Raw genomic sequence first — 18,086 nt, 5'->3', positions numbered from 1 at the left:
CCTTATGGACATAGTAGAAATATTAGCCCTAGGGTGGGCAAACGATTTAGATGACAGAAAATATGAGCACAATCCTCCAAAATAAAAATATTCTATATAATATCAATCCTGTAAAGCTGCACACTTAGACATGTCATAAAAAGCTAAAATCCTGAAGATCTCAGAATTACTCTGGAAGCCTGAATTAGCTGTTTGCTAGGTACAGTATTACTACACTGTGCTTGACACATCTGTCCAGTTAGTCTTCCTGCAGAAGTCATCTTCTACTTTTTTGTTCTTACTCCTAATAAAAAATTATCCTCCATAACACTTGTAAAAACAATACCCGAAACCAAATGCAACAGGTGTGTAATGCTAAATGACACTCCTACAGAGGGTTGAGGCAAAGGAAGGCGTTTATTCCAGAGAATAGCGGTTTCTACCAATTATGGTATCTCCTATTTTGCGTGAATCACAGTTTCAAGTCCAGTGTTATCTCTAACATTAACTGATGGTGTAATACAGGAGAGAGGAGTAATTTATAAGATAGTCAGGAAACAACCAGCATCACAGTTGAGCATTAACCCTTTCCATTCCCTCTGAGGAAGACCTGGGGTTTACCTGTTCCACTGATTGCTGCAGGCACCCACTAGGAAGCTCCCCTGCAGACAAATACCCCATCAGAACTATAAAATAGGTGAATTAAAATAGTGTATTACCAGAAAGTTCAATTTCCATTTAAGTAAGGTTTGAAACACTTTAAATGGCTGAGGCCAACCCTAGGTGGAGCTAAAGATTTGCCTGTCCAGCTAATCTGTGCACTAAAAATATACTTGATTACACTAACACGTGTAACACATTTTTATGAAAACCAGTTTCATGCAGGGACCGCACTATCCAGACAACTGTAGGAAACTCATGAAATAAAGTAAGGGTAATAATTTTCAGATAAATTGCTGCAGGCAGGGATCTGAGCTTGCAGGAGCACAAACAAGCCCAGATTCAGTAAAGATGATAGTATCCATTTTCTGCAACTTGTACACACAGCCTTTGTACTGCCTCCACTAAACCTAAGACAGGTATTTCTCAGTCAAGCCCCCAGCCTGTCTAGGTATTGTCAAAGTTATCACTTATCAATAGCGTAAATGTCAACTCTCATCAATGCACATGTAAAAGTACTCCATGGTCTTTAACATTTATCCAGAACCACCACATGATTTTAATACCTACAAAAACATTCCCAAAAGACCTTATGTTGCAAGCCAACTGCTCCTGGTGAAACCTCAAGTTAAGGGAGAGTTAAATTTTCATGTTGCCTTGTGCTCCTGCTCCTGATTTTTCTTATTTACCTTCACTCCACCTCTACATACTGAGTATGTACGTCCCCAGCAGAGCTTAGCTGATTAATGTCCAGCAATACAGAGCTGTTCTGTCTCTCGTCTAGCCTTCTGTTTCTGCCGAGGGACAAAATCTCTGCTGCAATTCATTATTCAACACTACACTAGGAGCAGAGCTCTAATTTGAAAGAAGACTAAGAGAGACAAAAGAAGAACTAAGAAACCAAAAGTCACTCAGGAAGGGTATCCTCATGGTACTGAAGGACAGGCTGCAGAAGCTTGCTCTCTGAACCAGTCCATCTCTTCTCACCTGTGTGCTCCATTCCTGCCCTGGTGGACCAGGGACAAATAACAAATACTGCACTCCCAGCTCATCTCACCAATTGTGTACTGCAGCATACATTTGAAGGACACTTCTTGCTGACTGTTCCAGATGATTTTAGCTTGTGTTGCTCCAACTGTGGTAAATGGAGCTATACAGTCCCTACAAATCAGACATGCTATTTATCTCAACATAGCTGTGAACTTAACAGGCTGCATTTATGGTGTATGAAAAATGTTTTTCTCTTCTGTTCTAAATTTACTCTCCTTTAAGTTAATCAAGTCCTTTTGTTCACATCTTCAGCAGCTGCTAAAGAGAAAAAAAACAGAATATGTGGTTTAAATACTCTTCTCTGAACTGTACATGCAAGCAGTGGATGAAATCTCAGCCCACTGAGGTCCTAAGGACTTCTGCTGGGAACTTCACGGTCAGACATTAATTCACTGCATTAATGAAATGCTTTTCCCAGCATTTCATCTTATTGACAAAAGTTCTCCTCTGTTTCTATTCTGGCTATTTAGCTTCTGGTTTTAAGATCCCCTTGCACATTCCTCCTCCTCCTTTCCTCTCTCCAAGAAATATTTCAGCTTCATATTACAGATTGGTGCCACAACAAAGGTACATCTATGAGCGTGAGACAGGAATAATTAATCCTGAATTGCAGCATCTCAGCTTAGGTTTGTCTGTGCAGAGGGTGGTTCATGGCCTTGTGAACTGTGCCACTGCTAAAATATTAATGTTAAATATTGATCACAGCAACTTCCAACTCTTCTTAACATAATTTGGAAATTACTCTGTTACTGCTTTGGAGGGGGTTTGATCTCCTCCTAGTGAAGTCTACATATCTTGCTCTGTCACAGCAGTACCATATACTAGCATTAGCTTTCAACAGTGTCCCATAAGGTAAACACAGTTGAAGGGATATTAGCTAACTTAAGTCATAATTAGCACTGCCAGGCCTGGCTTTGCATTTAATGAGAGCAAAAAGCTTACATTCTTACTGTCTTAACAGAAATAAACTGTGGTAAACATTTTTGTACATTGTGCACCATTGTATCTACATAATATAAAAGTCCCAAAGAAAGCTCATGCTTCAAGGATCTAAAAAAAAGGAAAACAGAGTAGAAATACCAGAGAAAATCAGCACATTAAGGAAGGAAAAGAAGGACATTATTTAGAGTCCTTTTTGTGAATAAATGAAAAACACTGCAAAGAGAAAGCTTTCAGTCCAACTATGACAGAATAATGAGAATGCATGATAGTTTAACACAGCTGTGCAATTTGTCTTGCACCAGTGACCAAACTGTACCACTTCAGTCTCCTCTTTCCCCTGTCCTAAGCCAGCTTCACCCATTGGTTTGAAGGGCTTCCTTTACTGATGGGAAGTGGAAAATGAGTTCACTCATACATTCTACATAAGCAGCATGAATTACAATCAGCACAGAGCAATAAGACATTCCCAAAGATTGAAATTTTCCATTCATTGAACAATTACATATTTTGCAATATTATCCTCTGATTTATGAAGATGATGCTGATCTCTTACTGCTCAAGGAATGGGAGAAAGAGCTTTGATTGAATTTTCCAAATCTGTGTCTGCCAGAATCAGTATCCTTTACGTACCTTGAACTCTTTCTCAATGTTGGCAAGAACGGCCAGCTCATTGCTGAGCTCTAAGGCAGTCATTACAGGATCTTCACTGGACAAAGACAGATAAGCAGGGCTGGCCAGACCTTTGTAGGCATTGATTCTGGATCTTGAATGGCTGAAAGAGTCATGTTTTTGTTTCTGATTGCATTCACTGCACTTGCAGAAATAGTCATGTGGCCTATCGATCCGAGCTCCTTTTCTCAGCAGAGTGTGGACAATCTCATACTCATGGCAATGAGCGGCCAGAATGATCGGTGTAACATCATGGGAAAAACGTGTCCCATCTTCATCATATGCATAAAAGTCATCATGCTGGAGTTCTGACTGGCTAGGACTCAATGTAAGCCTCTTGCCTTCAGCAAATGCGGGATGGTTTAGGATGGCTTCCACTATCCGAACGTAACCTTTGCTAATAGCCAAAAGCAAGGCATCCCCAACCCGAGACAGGTTCTCCTTCTTCAGCAGAAGTTCTGTGATCTCCAGGTGCTCATTGGCAACTGCTAGCTGCAAGGCATTCTGCCCCATGTAGTCCACACAATTCACGTTGAGTGAGGGACATTCTTCCAGCATTTTGCGAATCACTGGAATATTTCCATATTCTGCTGCATCCAAAAAGCGCTCTTCCTCCAGAGAAAGACTTGTTGAGTGGTCATTAAACATATAGGCTGGCCCACGACTGGCCTGCCTCCTCCCCTTCTCCCGGAGAATGGTCTGTCGTCGTAGTGCTAGTCTGTTCTCGTTGCCTCGGCTGTGTGGAAACAGAGAAATTATTAGTTCTGTTTTATGCAAGGGCATATCCGTTTAAAATACTAATTATGACAAATATTTTAATCATTTATCTGCTGCAAATTTTTAATGCTGCCAGGAGACCAGAAACCCTGACTTTGATGCATTTTATAACCGCTGTTACTACACAGCCCTGGAATCAGCAGCCAGCTACATTTTATTTCAACAAGAAGAAAAAGTCTTAGTCAATCACCATTTAAGATTACACTTGAATTTCCCTGTTTTGTCCTTGACAGCTTTTGCATTATTTTTACTGAAGCTGGACTGTGCTTATTCTACATAGGTAGAATAACATTTTTAAAAGTAAGGTTCTTAGGTTTACACAGAAGCCCCTCTCTGCTTTTCCAGCACTCTTCTATTCAAACTTGTTATCACCATCTGGTATCCCACACATCCCTCTCATATGTATGGCCACTTCACAGAAAAACTGCTTCCTATTTTAATCTAGAAAAGAAGAAAGAAAAACATTATAGTGTTTTTATATGCCAAGATTTCACTTGCTGGTTACAAGACTATTTCCAGCAGAAAACATTCAGCTAAGTTTGAGAATTGCTTCAAGAGTGAAATTATGTTTTCTCTGGATGAATGTACTACTTCCTGACACCTTTGGTAAATCTGGCAGATATCTTGCAGGACTTCACTTGAATAAGTGGGTATTAAAAAAAAAAACCCATCAGATCTCAAGTTCATTGTTTAAATATGTATTTTAAATACAAAGATGACCCAGAGAATAGTGATGACATGCAATGACTGCCTCATTCCTGAGACAGCCAGTATCAACAGCACATTGCAGTGAGAACAGCCCAACTGTCAGGAGGAGGTCCAGTGACCCCACATGAGCCCAGGTGCCCCCAGGAGGCCCTTCTGAAAGCAACCATTCCTTCAGGATGCCATTCACCTAAAGCTCTTCACCTGATCTGTGCTGATGCTAAGTCACAGCTCAGAGTGAAGAGAAGTCACAGTGTGACAGGAATCAGCAGTGGTGAGATGAGGGACAACGTACTGCACAGGGCACACAAACATGGAAGCTCTCTAAACTACCTTTTGCCTCCAGAAAACAGGCAGCCTGACTTCCCTTGCTCTTAGTATTCTTATCCCCATCACTACTTCAGCATCTATCTAACTTACATTTTCGATCTGGTTTCTCCTCTTAGCCCTGCTGATGATTTTATGACATCTATGATTGAATTCTCAGTCATAAATTGAATCTGTACAAGATAAAAGCATGTTGAATACATTATATGACATCTGCTACTCCTTATCTCCATCATCCTTTTCATTTTTACAGTTCATAGCCTTGATAGCCTATTTATTCCTCCACTCAGTGGCTTGCCAACAAATCCTGCCAATTCTTGCTTCAAGATAGCTCTGAAATGTTGTCCGCTATTCTACTTCTACTACTTAAACCCTCAGCCATTCCTCATCTCTTACATTAATTAGCTACTTAAAAATTATTTATTAAAACATGAAGTGAACCATATTGAAGCTGTTTGCTGAGCAATGCTACATTCTCTTTAACAAGAAGAAAATCTAATTCATGACTCTCTTATTTCAGTCAACTAAGATCCCAATCCTTAACAGAAATTCAATTGCAAATAATTTTCTCTCCTAGAATTACTCTAATAAACTACATAATATTCACTACAATTTCATCTTTTTTCTTATTTTGAATGGTAGCTGAATGATTCTTTACATACATATGCTTGAATACACTTCAGTATTTTTAGTATTTCCTGCAAAATAATAACCACAAGCAATAGTTTATTCATTTACTTACTAATGAATATGAATTTAAGTATTTAAATGACAGTAAAAAATCCCGTCCTTTGTGACTAAAAACGTCTTCACAAAAAGTAGCAGTACAAGATATTATTTCTGCTAGATTGTTTCTATTTAACTTCAGTATAAATTTCCTTTTTGCCTTCTCAGTTCCAGAGATACAGTCCTCTGCAGCATTGGAAATGCTTCAAATTGCTAAAGTCTTCAATGTAAATGGAAATATTTTGTTGCAAGATGATCAATGTATGGGGATGAGGAAGAAAAGAACGTAAGGGAAACTTTTAAAACCTAATGGGTTTTAAGATTCATGCACTGAATAACTCTTCAGAGATGATGTCCTCATTTTGGCTGGGATAGAGTTAATATTCTTACTAGTAGCTGGTGTAGTGCTGTGGTTTGGCTTTAGTCTCTATCCCTGGCGGTGTTCAAGGCCAGCTTGGACAGAGCCTTGGGTGACATAGTTTAGTGCGAGGTGTCCCTACCCATGGCAGGGGGGTTGGAACTAGATAATCTTAAGGTCCTTTCCAACCCTAACTATTCTATGATTCCATGATTCTAGTCTGAGAACAACGCTGATAACACACCGATGTTTTAATTGTTGTTCAGTAGCACTCACCCTGATCAAGGACTTTTCAGTCTCTCATGCTCTGCCAGTAAGGAGGGGCACAAGAAGCCAGGAGGAAGCAGAGACAGGACACCTGACCCAAACTAGCCAAAGGGGTATTCCATACCACAGCATGTCATGCCCAGTATATAAACTGGGGGGAGTTATCTGGAAGGGACCAATCGCTGCTTAGGGATGAGCTAGGCATTGGCCAGCAGGTGTGAGCCATTTTATTGTGCATCACTATGTGATGACCAGCTTCCAGCATAAGTCACTGCAGTATCTCTCACCTTAGAAATCTCTAGACCATAGGTGTTCCCTCTACGTTATTTCACCACAATTCATTCTAAATACCCAAACCACCATGTTTTAAGAAATATTTGTTGTCTTTCTTCAACTGGTATCATGGGTCTACCTCTCTTCAATCCTTATTTCATCAGTTTCTCTCCCATTACTTCTGTATGTGTTGCGATTGTGTACATGAAAGCTGCTCCTGCAAATATCTGCTACCCCAAAAGCCATGTTGCATCTCTTATATAGCATGGGAAGTGTTCACAAAGACTAAGTTTGTTTTAATGAGGTTAATCTCTCCAACTCCTACAGTCAGTAAAGGCAAACAGACACCATGAGACCAGGATTCAGAGCAGGAACTCCATCTTCTTGCAGATTATCTACCGCATATAAGATGGTTAGCATCATTAACTTAACATTAGCTAAGTTATGTTTATGTTAGCCTAAGACAAATAGCCTAAATTCCCCACATCTGCTCAATTCATAATAACACATCTCTACTGCTTATCCTACTGGTTCTCACTTTTGGCAGAAACATTGAGACAATATGAGTGCAGGCAGAGATGGAGTTAGGAAAGCCAAGGTTCAGCTGGAGTTAAAGTAGCAAAGGATGTGAAGACCCCCAAAAAAATGTCTTCTGAAAGTATGTAAAAGGAAGACTGAGGAAATTCATGTGAACCTACTGTTCAACAGACTGGTGGACTCAGAGGCCAAGGACACAGGTGAGATTGAGGTACTCGATGCTTTCTTTGCCTCAGGTTTCACCAGTGAGGTCCCCAGTCCCCAAAGGTCCCCAGCAAAATAAAGCACTACCCACACTGAAGCAAGACTGACCTGGGCTACAATTAAGCCAGCCAGACACACAGTCCTGAAACTGTGCATCCAAGGGTACAGAGGGAGCTGGTATATATCATTGCAAAGCTGCTTTCTATCACTTTTTAAAGTGCATAGTGACTGGGGGAATTGGAAACAGGTTTTCCATCTTTCTTAGCTCCCCACTGGCTTCTCAGTTTTGAATAAACTGATCATTGAATCACAGTAGCACAATAATCTGAACTGCAGAAACCATCCTATTGAGCATCATGCTGGCAAATTCTGTATCCAGCTTCAACTGCTGCTTTCTTCATGATCTGTGCAGCAGTCATTTAATGCTAAACATCATTTAAATAATTTATACTGAAATAATTTGAACAGACAATAAATTCAGCCCATAAAATAATCATAATAATTTTTAAAACACCTTCCAAAAAAAAAAAAGATGCATTCAGTGTAGATTCAGATCTTATTTAAACTAAGTGACAATAACAGTATCATTGATTTAAAATACGTATCTTTATGCACCCTGCAAAACTAATCCAGTATAAAATTATTCTGCTAGCATTTGATCCTCATACAAGGAAACAAACCTTTCAACAGGATCATGGTCATTATTTTTTCCTGAGATGTTAACAACTTTGGTTAACCAGCCAAAACCTGCAGTTCATTAAACACTTTAATTTTTCAAATAACAGAAACCAATTATATTCCTATTCCAGGAATACATTCAGTATGATTTATCATAACAAAGAGTAATCATTGCTAGTGAAGAATACTTAGAATTAGCTTGTTGGTTCAGTAGCATTTCCTCTTTCCTTGCCTGTATTTAGAAGAAAAACATTGCTTAAATGGGAGATGAAGTACATACATTCCCTAGATAGTAGCTCATCTTCTGGAGTAGAACTGATTACAGAATGAAACAGAAGATTATTGCATTTTTTGCTGGACTGTAGCACATGTTTGATGCAGTGCTCTAGAATCTGAGTGTAATCCATTTTCCCTTCATCAATATATTTTATATGTAAGAAATATAAATTTCCTGTTTCACCCATTTGCAATTACAGTAAAAGTTAACAGTCTGTAATTAAACTGGTCCTTGCAGCACAAGACTATAAATATGTTTAACTGTAACAGAGAAAGCAAATTGCTATGCTTTATTATTTCTGCTTAATTAGATACACACAATAAATATTAATCCAGGAGTTTGATAAGAAGAGTATGAGATATTTGACTACCTCCAAGAGCAAGGAAAGGAATTTGATGATCTACAAAAGTATGTTCAGTCCGGTTTTGTCCTGATGTTTTTACATTTATTTCACCATTACTAACATCCTTCCAGTCCACCTTTTAATCAAAAAGATACCCATGTTAGCACCTGTTGTCACAGATTCTGGCCACATAAATCTTAAAGCCACTTGAAACCTCAACCTTCCCCAACTATTGAATAACTGTTGGTTACAAGAGATTATTAATGCACTTGAGAGGAAACACGGTCTAAATGACCGTACTTATTAGTAGTTATTACTTAAGAGCCAACATGGCCAAGCTTGGAATACTGTCATAATTTTCGATACCATATTACAGGACAGAGTTCTACAAAACAAGAAATTAAAAGCCAGAGAGCAGCAGGGGTCACACAGTCTCTACTGTATTTTCCACCTTATAGTAAGGTTGATTTTGCGAACTATATAGGGTGTTACTGCACTCATCTCAGTTCCCCTACAGGAACAGTAGGAGTCTAGTATAAATTAGTCATCTTAATCTACTCCGTAGGTAAAGGAGAGACTACTCTCTCATCTACCTTTAAGATTTATTTTAGGATAGCATAAATTTTCATGTGGAGCATCTACATTTTCCCACTGTTTAAAAAAGAATCCTAGCTGTTTAGGTGAGTTTAAGACATCTTTTAATGTATATAATTTAGTAGGAACATAGGCCACAGAAGGATAAGAAGTGTCTTACAAGAACAGATACCATCATCCCCAAAAATTCCCATTAAAATATCAGACTCTGTCTTCAAGGAAATTGCTGTCTTGCTGGAATTCTATTTTCTCTTATAATCCCAATGAAAGACTAATCCAGAATTTGATTTTTCTAGAAACATTCATCTAATTTTCAACCTAAATTTAATAACAGCCAATTTATATCTATTTGTTTTTGTTTAGGAACCAGAATTGTATTTCAAATTAAGTAGCACCTTCCCCTGACCATGGTTATCTGCAACACACAAACAGATAGCAATCATATCCTCTCTCAACCTTCATTTTGCTGAGCTAAATAAAGCTCCTCTCATTTCCTGCTGTGTCCATGCAGTTAAATCTGACACAGAACAAAAAAATGCTCAAGCACACTTTCCTAAACTATACAGTAATCCCATGTGTCAGTGTTCGCAGTAAAATGATTAGTAACCATTCTGTGTTAAAACATACATCTTTCTTTGGCTATCTCTGTGGTGCATTTACACCCAATATGGATTCCTCTGTGAGCCAGAGATAAGTCTTCTGCCTTTGCTGACATTCGTTAATCAGGTGTCAGACAGTGAGTCTCTGATTTATGAACTGAAAGAACTGTGCTGAAAGATCCGATTTTGACCCTCAGCTCTCTTTGAGGACACAAACTTTCATTACAAAGAGTTCTGGAGCTGGGTAAATTTGGGCGTGGGAAACAACTGTGAGCATCCACGGCACTATAATTCAAAGTAAGAAGCTTTTTAGGAGAGTCTGCAATAGCTGCTAGAGGCTGAACAAGCTTGCATAGTGACAGGATAGCCTACTCTTTTTTCCTTTACTCATGTAAAAAGGTTTATTATGCTCTAAACTTACTGTGTAAGAGAACCCTGTTAACTCATTTAAACTTGAGGTTTGGCTTACCTTCAAAAGTTTATTACTTCTGGAAGAAGACTATACAACTTCTTAGGAAATTAGAACATATAAGCCCACAGAATCCAGTTATGCTTCTGTCTTCATAACCATGCTTTAGCAAAAGACACCACACTGAAGTCCCTTACTTGTGTATATTCATGCAAATCAGACGTAATGCCTGTAGTTCTCATGAAGACAAAATAAATGCATACCCCTGTAGATTGACAGCAATGCAAATCTACAGGAAGCACGGCAAGGAAAAAAGGTGGCTGAGATTGCTGTCAGCATCCTAAAGAAAAATATTTAAGTTGTAAATAGTCTCAGAGCACCGTGAATGGAGAATATTAGAGTTACATGCCCACACTGGCTTAATGACAAGCTCCTCAATCTCCTGAAGTTCGGGAATTTTGAAAATTGGCCAATTACTAAGTGTGACAATAGTATCTACTGCTTTTTGAAACTCAAGCAACTAGTTGAAACAATGTTGAAGCCATTAGTAATCACCTCTGAATTACCTCTGTGGTTCTCATATGCTGTTGGCAAACTTCAATAATTATCAGTTAGCTAGATCAGATAAGAAGTACCACCACATAAGACCATCAACACCAAACACCCAAGAATTAATTCTCTTGAAACAATCTAACATTCTTCCGGGACAGAATAAGAAGCTATGTGAACCAGGCAGGACCCATGTATATGTCATAGGCCTTCAGCAAGGCTTTTGCTGCTGTCACACATTATATTCTAAAAAGCAAACTGGAGAAAAGAGGCTGAATGAAATCGTGAAGAGGGAGCACAGCTAGTTGGAAAACTAGTTATCAATCCAAGGTTATAAAGCCTATTTGGTCAGAAAATCTTACTTAGATCTGGTATTATTTAATATATTCATTAAGTGAGAAGGATGATGGAATTGAAGCTCTGTGTTTTACATTTGCATAGGAACTTAGTCTGAGAGGAACTAAAAGAAGGTGGAAAGCAAGGCTGGCATTTTGACTGGACCTGACAAGAAGTGATGTGAAATGAATGTTATGCAATTTGAAAACAAGAAGTAAAAGGACTTGCACCTAAGTAAGAATAAGCAAACACACATCAAAAGCTAGGAATGGCCTAGATTAGTTTGGAGGGGTAGTTGTGAAATACTACTGGTGTTATGCAACCTTGTGGCGACACAGGCCCTACGCTTCAAGAACAATACGAATCAACTGCAATTAGCCCAGAGAATGACTACAGAGCTGATCAAAGGTCTGGAAGACATGAAATAAAATACAAGTTGGTTTTGTTTCATCTATACAAGATTGAAGGAAGATCAACAGTGGTGTAATGTAGCAATGGTGTAAAAGGAAGGGAATAATTTGTCTCTGGGTCTGGGATCAGTAGGCAACCTGTAGCTCTGAAGTTCCTAAAACCTGATGGTACAAAAGAATTTCAGAGGAAAGAGGGTTATTTGAACATTCTATTCTTCTACTCTTCTTTATCATATACCTATATAAGAATATAACAATATACGTAGTATACAACATATTTTATATAATTTGCAAGACATTTTATAAAAATATATATTGTTATATTTAAAATATATAGTAACATATGTAAAATAAAACAATATATATTTAGTCCAATAAGAGATTAGACGGACACATGGTCTGAACCTCTATGTCATGCTAAGGGACAGAAAGTGATAGGCTGTAGAAAAGATTGGATTAAAATTCTAAATCTGATGACAGTGAACATCTGGAAACAAATATCTGAAAAACAACTTGGGTTTTCCATCACCAGAGATCTTGAAGAACAGCTGAGATAAACAAGTGGTAGCAATGGCTTGGGGACAGCTGGCTTTGCTTGGTGGAGAGGAATTAGCTAAGATGTCCATGTCTCCTACTCCTATTGTCTATAATTTGATGCTGGAAATTATTAACAGGGACATATATCTGTCTCATGAGAGAAGACAAACCCCTCAGACCATCTTCAGCACTCGTGCTGCTTCTGCAGTTCTCCATTATCAGTCAGTCACTAAAGCCAACGACAGTCCCATGTCCTTTTACTACTCTACATAGCACACACATGCAGTAGTAACAAGATATGCCTCCTTCAGGAAACTAGTAACAACCTACAGACCATGACTGCTACCTGGCTTGAATCTGATGGTTGAAGTTAGAGCCTGTACAAACTGGAAGTATGCAGAGCGTGGAGTGTTGATAATGGCCCATTTCACAGGTCTGGACATGGAATCAAGGCACTGGTTATTACAGTCTTCACATCTGAAGTTAGCACAGCTGATGGGGGAGCTTGCGGGGCCACCACCCATACAGCATCAGAGAGACGTTTGTCTTTTACAGGTAGCAATATGGTTTCTTCTGCTGGGGTTTTCTAACTGGGATGATTTTTGATCATTCCTTGATCTTTTTAATGATAGTGGGAAAGGCCTCTTAATAACATCCACTTTGGTACAGGATCTACAGTTCCCGCACAACCCTTAGAAGCTGGTGCTAAAATTGTAAGTGGGCTAGAGCTAAAGCTTGAAGCTCTGTAACAAGCCAAAACCAGCTGTACACATTACAACATTTCCAAATAATCAATGACACTGACTGCATTAGAAGTGAGAAAAGCCCATAATGAACATCCCTTAAGTATTTCATTTTGCATCATTTGAAAGGTACAAATAAGAGTGTTTCTACTCGTGGGTTTTTTTACCAGAACATGCACATCCAACACCAAGTACAAAATATGTCATCTTTAAGACTGTTAACTGACATTATGGTTGAAACTGATGCGTCTTCTGGGACTGCCCTGGAGGCACTTCTGAGACCTGGACTGTCATAGCTTTTTATTTACATACTGATGAGAAGTGTTTTCTCCAAGCTCATTGATTATATTGTGCAAATGCTTTTGTACAGAAACAGTTAAAACCAATTCCATTTTAGAGAGTATTTCCTCGTCCACAGCTTGGTGAAAAGTTCACGTCTGTTGGTGTGAACCTGGAAGGGTAGTGATCTGACAAACATTTTCTTCAGGAAATAGTAAAAGATTTTTCTCTCTCCCATTGAAAGTAGTTCAGTGGCTATTTAATGGTTGATGGAGAGAAAGCACGCAACACAGGGCAAACAGCCATTTTCAGCTGAAGCAAATAATTTTGCAATTCCAGAGGTACCTATGTATCTTTGGAGCTGGGGATTAAACAATTTGTGTAGGTCTATCTGAGCTTGCATGCTCTGCAAATCTGAATGGCCTGTGCCTTGTTCACGCACTTATCAGGCAGTGTCTTTGTCACCGCAGCTGATGCTTTTTTTGAAGTTCCTTCTGTTGGAAAGTATTTCCCCTTTCAGAAACTGAGTCTTCCAGTCAAGTGCTGGCTGTCCAGTTCAAGCCATGTCTTTTCCAGAGCTATTAATGCCATACAGTATATGTGCTAAGCAAGCAGCCTGCTGTTACTGGCTTCCATTACTCACTTCTTCATTATGAAATGACTATTAGTTGTTGCTGCTATCATGAATACTACTATAGATAACAATTGTTAGGTGAGTGGCTGCCTCAAGCAAGCTTCTCCTTTCCATTAGTTATCACTGGGGTTTCTGTGTTAATAAGCTACTGTAGTTGGCAATCTAAAAACTCAAGGTCTGACTTCATCCAAGATGGCAATTTAGGATCCATTTGTTTACCTAGGCATGAGCTCAATGAAAAAGTCTATGTAGTTCATATTAGATCCACCACTAAAATTTTCATAACTCTCTTAATGTCACTTCTTTCTATTACTATTCTTTCATTATTATTCTCATAAAACTATCCTCAATGAGTTGTAGACTGAATCACTAAAGCTAACAGGTCATGTTTTTTTAAATGAAGCTAAAACATTGTCCAGTTAGAAGGAACACAATCAATACAACCGCTGCAACACAAACACAGCTGGCTGGCTGTAACAAACATGCTACTATAAACAGAACATTACTACATTAGTAATGAAGTAGCAGACATCAACAAGATAGACCTTGTTATTTTCTCAGAATTCCTTAGGAACAAAGTAACAAGAAGTTCAAACAAAAGCAAACCCCACTTCTCATACAGATCTCTGGAATGTTATGCTACCGTGCAGTATGTGCTTTAGTGCTGTGTCCCACTGGTTATAAATAAAAACACTTAAAATAGAGCCCGGATACTTGTACCAATGCTAAAACTGGATACAAACAAAGCAAACTTCTATTATATACAAGCAACTTGAACTTGGTACTCCCCTGTTGAAAACTCTTCCTAAGGAGAAACTGTCTTCCAAAGTATAAATTACAGACAAGGTTCAGTGCTTCATCTCTCCAAATCAAATCTGGTGGCACAAAATGTTGATCCTGTAGAGATGGAGGGACAAATATATTTTTTTTCCTAGCCTCTAAAGGATTAAAATTGGTTTCTATTCAACTAAACAGGTTAATTCCTATACTTTTGTAATTTATCTGGTGAAGCAGTTTTGCTAACTGCTTAGTCCATTAGGTCAGGATGTTGTTTCATGTACATTCTTACAGAAGCAATCCCAACCTTCTGCTCATTGCTACTCTCACACCATGCTGTTTGTTATCCTGACATAAGTACTGGGGCATCTCCAGGTTGACCCCAATCAAGGAGCTTATCTAAGTGAAAAATCACATTTCAGAAGAAAAATGAAAAAAACCCCAAGCTTAGTCTAAGCCCAGCTCTCTCACTCAGTTCATCATAGAGATGCAAACACTTGTGCTAGCCCATGCTAGGAGGTGGTGTGAAAACATGAATTAGTGGCAAGGAGTGAGGAGAGAGGGAGACTTGATTCTTGTGGTGACAGTGATTGTTACAGTCACCCAGAATGGAGTGTATGGAAATCTAACATTACTTAACAAGCTTCTACAGCCTGCCACAAAGACAACTTGCTGTCTACCAAGTTGCTTAGTATGACTTTGTTGTTTCCTTGTGCTCTACCTCTGTCCATTGCACAACTCTCTTTCATGTCATCTTATGTTTACATTGTGAGCTCTGTTAGTCAGAACAACAGGTTATGATGTAAAAAATAGGGGTTTTTTTCCAATCAACATTTTGTATTTGCTCACCAAGTGATAGATGATGATGATCAAGTGGACAGATAGATGGTCTAGAAGACAGGCAAAAAGCAGGACAGACAATGTTATTTCCTGTGGATTTTCTCTATCAAGCTCTGTGTTGTGGTTGCCCATGTCATAACCTCATCAACAGAACCCAGACGTATTACTCATATTTAAATCAGTAACAGTAGTCCTTCAGCTCATCTGCATTAAGCCCTGAAAGCAACTATATCTCCAGTTTTAGTGAATACTAAACAGACAACAAGTTGAAACCTATGGGTCCAGAAGATCCAGGTTATTTTCTCAGCATTTAATGCTTTACTCTCTGTTCACTGTCTACAGTTCACAAATGGGATTCCTGCAGTTGGTCCCCTTGTCTGCTTCCTGCCCCCAGGACTGCTCAGGCACAGCTCTCGATCAAATCTTTGAGTCACCTTAAGGCAACTACTGAAATTCTGCTACTGGGAATCCAAGAGAACAGCCAGGAGCCTAGAAAGAGTAAAGCCGCATTTACACACATACGTGTACACACACACGTGTACACACACACACACACACACACACTTTCCCTCTAGAGAGCATATGTTGATGAACTGACAGAACAACATATTTAAAACTATCTGTCAATGCAACATTGGGCTTCCATAATGTGTATTTTCCTTCTGTCATGCCTTCTTTGATTTTGACCACACATAGGCATGTTTTTAAATAGCACTTGGAGGGAGAGCTGATGATTTATACTGCCTGTTCTCCCTGGGTTTTTTTCCAAGACCAAGTAAAAGCAGAGCCTGTAACTCTTCCCTACAAAGGAAATTGAAGAAAATAGAGCAGCAAGTAAATTAGCAGGTAATCGTGAAAAAAAAAATCAGAGATGCTCCTTTATACCGTGCAGTTAGTATGTGGAATATGCCACACAATGCTACAAGTGCTAAATATTAACAACAGATTCAAGGGGCACCTGGACAAATCCAGCAAACAGAAATCCCTTGCTGGTACTAAATACCAAGTTTCCGAAGTCTACTTTCCTAGAAAAGTATGGCTTCTTGTCTTCACTAGCCTCACAGTCTTTTTTAGAGACTTTTTTTGGCCCCTGTTGGAGACAGGATACCCTGAGGTCTGTAATTTAGCCCTTTTATATATCTTTTTAATATACAAAACCACGTACATACCTAACATGAGATGAAAAGACCACAACCCCCATTCCCTGCCCCCTCTGCCACTGGGGTAAGGATGTTTTAAGATTTAGTTTTTATTTCTCATTATTCTACTGAAATTTGATTGGTAATAAATTAATTTCCCCAAGTCACGCCTGTTCTGCTCATGATGGTAATTGAGGGATGATCTCTCCCTGTCCTTACCTCGACCCATGAGCCTTTTGTTAGATTTTCTCTCCCCTGTCCAGCTGAGGAGGGCAGTAATAGGGTGGCTTTGGCCAGCACCTGTGTCTAGCCAGGGTCAACCCACCAAGAGCACATTACAGTGGCATGTTCTCTAGGGTTTTGAGGCTGCTCAGACTACCATGAGAGGTGAACAGCCTTCCTTTAGGTGCCTTACAAATAAGAAAAGCACAGGAACCTCTTCAAAGGACTGTTTCTTTCCTCATCCTCTGACCAGGACTTAGAATAGCTTTGGATTTAGGCCAATAATTTTAATACTTTTAAGTATTACATAGATGTGTGCATGCTGTAACAAAGTAGCTTAATAAAAATTCTTTTCTGTATGAGCATTTGTTACATAAACTTGAGTATGGATAAAAATTATTAAATTAGGCAACAGGAAAGTATGTCTATATACTAGAGACAAGATTACATTTGCATTGCTCCTCTGAGTAAAGCCACAATATATGAGAGACATGGAATCTGATTTAGTATAGTGGTAATTTACAGTTAATGGCTTTACGTTTATAAAATCACTTCACACCTAAGAGAAAAATATACTAAAGAGATTAGTGCAAACAAGTGTCAGGATTAGAAACTAGCCTGAGTTACATTTTTTTCTTTAGAATAGTGAAGAACTCAAGCGTTCAGACAGCTGATCTTGATTTAAGTTCCTGTCTAAGAAATATCAATGTCTGATATTAAAAACCAGCTTTAAAAGACACTAACATCTGAGTACAATGTATCAGAAAGACGGGGAGATCAACCATTGGTTGCAATGCAGTAGTCCATTCTTCATCAGCAAATTCCAGAGCTGAAATGTCAAAGTTCAATGGCATGAGCTCTTGATGCTGCAGCAACAGCCTATAAACTCTGCAGCAACTCTGATTTACTGTACCGTCATCTATCATCCTCTACACCCAACCCTTCTTGCCTCTGCAAAACCTTATACAACTATGGCACACAGCTAAAAGATGTAAGCATCATGATTCTGATGATGAACTTCTACCTACAAGAGTAATTAACTGTAAAAAGTACAGCTGAGAAAAATTTTCCCCTGTGTTCTCCAACCCTAGTTTGAAATTCAAGTCCTTTAAAGTATCTGACAGCTCAGAACCTTTTTCTAAAAGTAGTTACCCTCTTCTGAATAGTGCACACAATAACGTACAAAACATACTTTGCATAGCATATCTTGACCTTCAGAGGAAAAAAGCCACAAGATGCAACTACA

At 38.8% G+C, this 18,086-nt stretch overlaps 1 protein-coding gene across 5 annotated transcripts in view; it reads right to left on the bottom strand.

The window, feature by feature from the left end:
- TRPC6 (transient receptor potential cation channel subfamily C member 6) overlaps window positions 1–18,086 on the bottom strand; it is a 93,389-nt gene that overhangs the window by 32,076 nt on the left and 43,227 nt on the right. For all 5 annotated transcript variants that reach the window (XR_003989941.1, XR_003989942.1, XR_003989943.1 and 2 more), the window contains exon 2: window positions 3,262–4,036. Coding sequence is in view for 2 of the 5 variants with exons in the window: in XM_030475693.1 (XP_030331553.1) it covers window positions 3,262–4,036 (775 nt within the window). In the remaining 3 variants the exon portion in view is untranslated. The remainder of the gene's footprint in view (window positions 1–3,261; window positions 4,037–18,086) is intronic.

Source organism: Strigops habroptila, chromosome 2, assembly GCF_004027225.2.
Source record: "Strigops habroptila isolate Jane chromosome 2, bStrHab1.2.pri, whole genome shotgun sequence".
In the NCBI taxonomy this organism is placed as follows: Eukaryota; Metazoa; Chordata; class Aves; order Psittaciformes; family Psittacidae; genus Strigops; species Strigops habroptila.
Note: the sequence above shows the minus strand (reverse complement) of the source record. Positions and strands in the feature narration are given on the sequence as shown.